This window comes from Vigna radiata, chromosome 5 (assembly GCF_000741045.1).
Source record: "Vigna radiata var. radiata cultivar VC1973A chromosome 5, Vradiata_ver6, whole genome shotgun sequence".
In the NCBI taxonomy this organism is placed as follows: Eukaryota; Viridiplantae; Streptophyta; class Magnoliopsida; order Fabales; family Fabaceae; genus Vigna; species Vigna radiata.
In genome coordinates, this window is record NC_028355.1 from 31,782,095 (window position 1) to 31,785,137 (window position 3,043).

The 3,043-nt window shown below is 31.7% G+C and overlaps 1 protein-coding gene across 1 annotated transcript; it reads left to right on the plus strand.

Annotated features, from left to right (window-relative positions):
• The first annotated feature begins 217 nt into the window (after positions 1–217).
• On the plus strand, positions 218–3,043 carry LOC106761115 (histidine-containing phosphotransfer protein 4). Its single transcript, XM_014644625.2, has 6 exons — positions 218–1,868; positions 1,994–2,124; positions 2,243–2,311; positions 2,446–2,517; positions 2,664–2,736; positions 2,824–3,043. The coding sequence occupies exons 1-6, from the start codon at positions 1,665–1,667 to the stop codon at positions 2,869–2,871; spliced, it is 597 nt and encodes a 198-aa protein (XP_014500111.1). The 5' UTR covers positions 218–1,664; the 3' UTR covers positions 2,872–3,043.

A 3,043-nucleotide genomic window follows, 5' to 3' on the forward strand; every position in this document is an offset into this window, starting at 1 on the left:
TTGGTTTAAAAGTTCAAATCAAACAATTATACAAAGTATTAAAAACTGGATTTTAAATATAATTTAACTCCACAAAATAACTTATAAAATAATATTACACTCATTTATATATACTTTAAACTAATCATATTTGTAATCGATCTACACATCTAACAAAAAATTTCATATAAATCAACAAAGTAAATAAATTTACAAGTTAAATATTAGAAAAAGTCTATTGATGGAATGGAATCAAGAACATTCTCCATCTTTTCTTGCTAGCTAGCTAGTAAATTCTTCATGTTTGCTAGAAACCGTACTCCTTAAAATATGTAATGCTACGTAGAAATGAATGTAAGAAAATGAAGACGAAAGAAGAGATTTTGTATTGGTGGAAATTTATATGCTTTATGGGGAAAAAGCAATGTTTTGGGATGCGATGCCCAATAATATTGTTTTAGGAATTTGTTTGGATTTAATTAATTTTTGTAAGGGAAATAATTTTTTTATTTTATCCGAAGAGCATACAAAGGAATATGTCAATGCATCTTCATCTTCATCTTCCTTCCACAACCTTTCTTTATCACATTCTCCAACAATTTGCATTTCGGTGCTCATCACATCATACTCTATTCTTCAGTATCATACTTATCAACTTTAGCATGTAACAATTATAAATATACATCATAAATCATATTGCAATCATCAAAATTAATATTATATATATATACACACACACACCTGTTAAAGTTTTGTTAAATAAATTAATAAAAGGATTGGAACACTGGTATCTTATCAAATTAATCTTGAGGATGTTCTATTATGTATAAACAAATCTCAAAATGATGCCATGCAGCGTTCCGTACAAGTACTATTGGTGCTGATTAAATTATTAAACCTGTTTTCTGTTAAATTACTTTGGTGGGATATTTAGGATGCCTTTGATTAAATAACAGAATTAAATACTTTGTAATTTCTTATCACACAAATGCTTGACTGAAGATTAATAATAAAATTTATTATATTAATAAATTTGATACGTTTCTCCCATGAGAAGAAAAAGGCACTGACAATCTTTTTCTTCTTCTTTGTCTGAATATGTGCCAAAATTGTTTGAGTGAAATTTCTGCATATTTATTACAACGAAATACTAGCAGATAAAACTTCCTAAATTATCAGTATTCTTTGTAGATTGCATCAGAAGGTAAAAACAGTTTTACAGTATTATTTAATTAAAAGCAACCATACATAATCAATTTATAAATTGCCATAATAATTAATTCAAGAATCACGATTTTTTATTAACTAATCAATCAAAAGTTTTATATAGATAATACACATATCAAACTCATTATTCTACCAAGACAATTTGTTAAATATTGCTGTTTGGTCTTTGGAAAAAGAATTACCTGTGAAAGATTGAATTTTCCTTCGCATATAATAATGAACTTTTTCTTCTTTACTCGACATGAAATTTAGATTCAGAATTGAATTTTCTTGAATTTTGTAATAAAATTAGACTGAGTGGTGTTATTTTTTTCCAATAAATTTCCCTAAAAAACCATTAGTTATAATTGACGAAAGTTGGTGATGAATGAGAGTGTTAGCATATGAGAAGATGCACGTGATGTGTTGTTTATATCTAAAGTGGATTCAAATTAACAATCCATCCCACCACGGAGGGCATGTGTGTCTGTGTTAGTGTTGAATTGAGGTGCTATATAAACCCCTCCACACCATGCCATACCACACCACACTGCACCATTTCCTTTGCAATTTTAACTACAATACAAACTTCGTTTTTGTTTTTCCTCTCACATTTTCTGATTATGGACAAAATCCATTCCCACAGGCAGGTAGCTGTTATCAAACACTCCCTCTTCGATCAGGTATGTATGTTCATGTTTTCCAATGTTAACAAAACATATATATGTTATTCTGTGCTGGCTTACACGTTGTTAGTTACAAAGAAAGGGTTGATTTGAATAGCTGAATGAGGACCCAATGATTGCAGGGATATTTGGATGAGCAGTTTATCCAACTGGAAGAATTGCAGGACGATGCTAATCCTAACTTTGTTGAGGAAATTGTTACTCTTTACTACCGTGATTCTTCTAGGCTTATCTCAAACTTGGACCACACACTGTAACTTACTTAACCAACCTCGTCATACTTTGAGTCTTACAGATTTTATAGGTTTCTGCATGTTCTCTGCTTCTGTGTTATTTATATTATCAAAATATGTTGGTTTCATTCATGACAGGGAAAGGAACCCTCTGGATTTCAACAAGCTGGACACAATTATGCACCAGTTTAAAGGAAGCAGCTCAAGGTAAACAAAATGAGTTGGGTTTGGTTAATTATTATAGCAGAAGGCACGTAGCACTCTACTGTGTTGCTTTATTTCATATGATATGACACAACAATGATTTGATGAGTTTTCTTTTGCTGTGTGTTGCATTCCAGCATCGGAGCTAAAAAGGTGAAAGCAGAATGCACTCTTTTTAGGGAATATTGCAGGACAAGAAATGGAGAAGGGTAATTCAACTTTTTCTTTATCTTCATTCGGCAACAATCACACTTACTTTTTCTCAGAGAATGAATAATAACTATCATTTTTATTGAATGCCCTTCGCAGTGTGTCCTAAATAGTGATACTTGTGTTGTTGTGAATGAACATGCAGATGCAGGAAGAGCTTCCAACAAATGAAGAAAGAATATGCAATACTGAGAAAGAAGCTTGAAACATATTTTCAGGTGGGTGAGGATATAGTGTGGAATTTGTGTTCATGTTTGTTGAGTTTGGGAGTGTGGTAGACTAAATGCTTCTTTTTGTTTGTGCAGATGGCAAGGCAAGCTGGGCCCAAAGAGACAGCACTTCGGCCCAAGTAAAGAGCTTGCAATTAGAGAAATGTGCTTTTCATGAGGGAAAATGTAATTGGTGAATTTTGTAACTAAGAAAAATGCATATTTACCACCTTAGGAAAGGCAATATCACCCGTTTTGGGGTACTATGCACATGTTTCCAAATGTTAAGAAAAGGAATCTTTTTTCTAAAGTTCTA

What these genes read in the sequence shown, in the direction of transcription:
- LOC106761115 (XM_014644625.2), top strand. Translation starts at nt 1,665, where the DNA reads ATGTGTGTCTGTGTTAGTGTTGAATTGAGGTGCTATATAAACCCCTCC. An exon ending in TTTAAAGGAAGCAGCTCAAG is followed by an intron (nt 2,312 to 2,445) that starts GTAAACAAAATG and finishes GTTGCATTCCAG; the next exon opens with CATCGGAGCTAAAAAGGTGA. An exon ending in AGGACAAGAAATGGAGAAGG is followed by an intron (nt 2,518 to 2,663) that starts GTAATTCAACTT and finishes ATGAACATGCAG; the next exon opens with ATGCAGGAAGAGCTTCCAAC.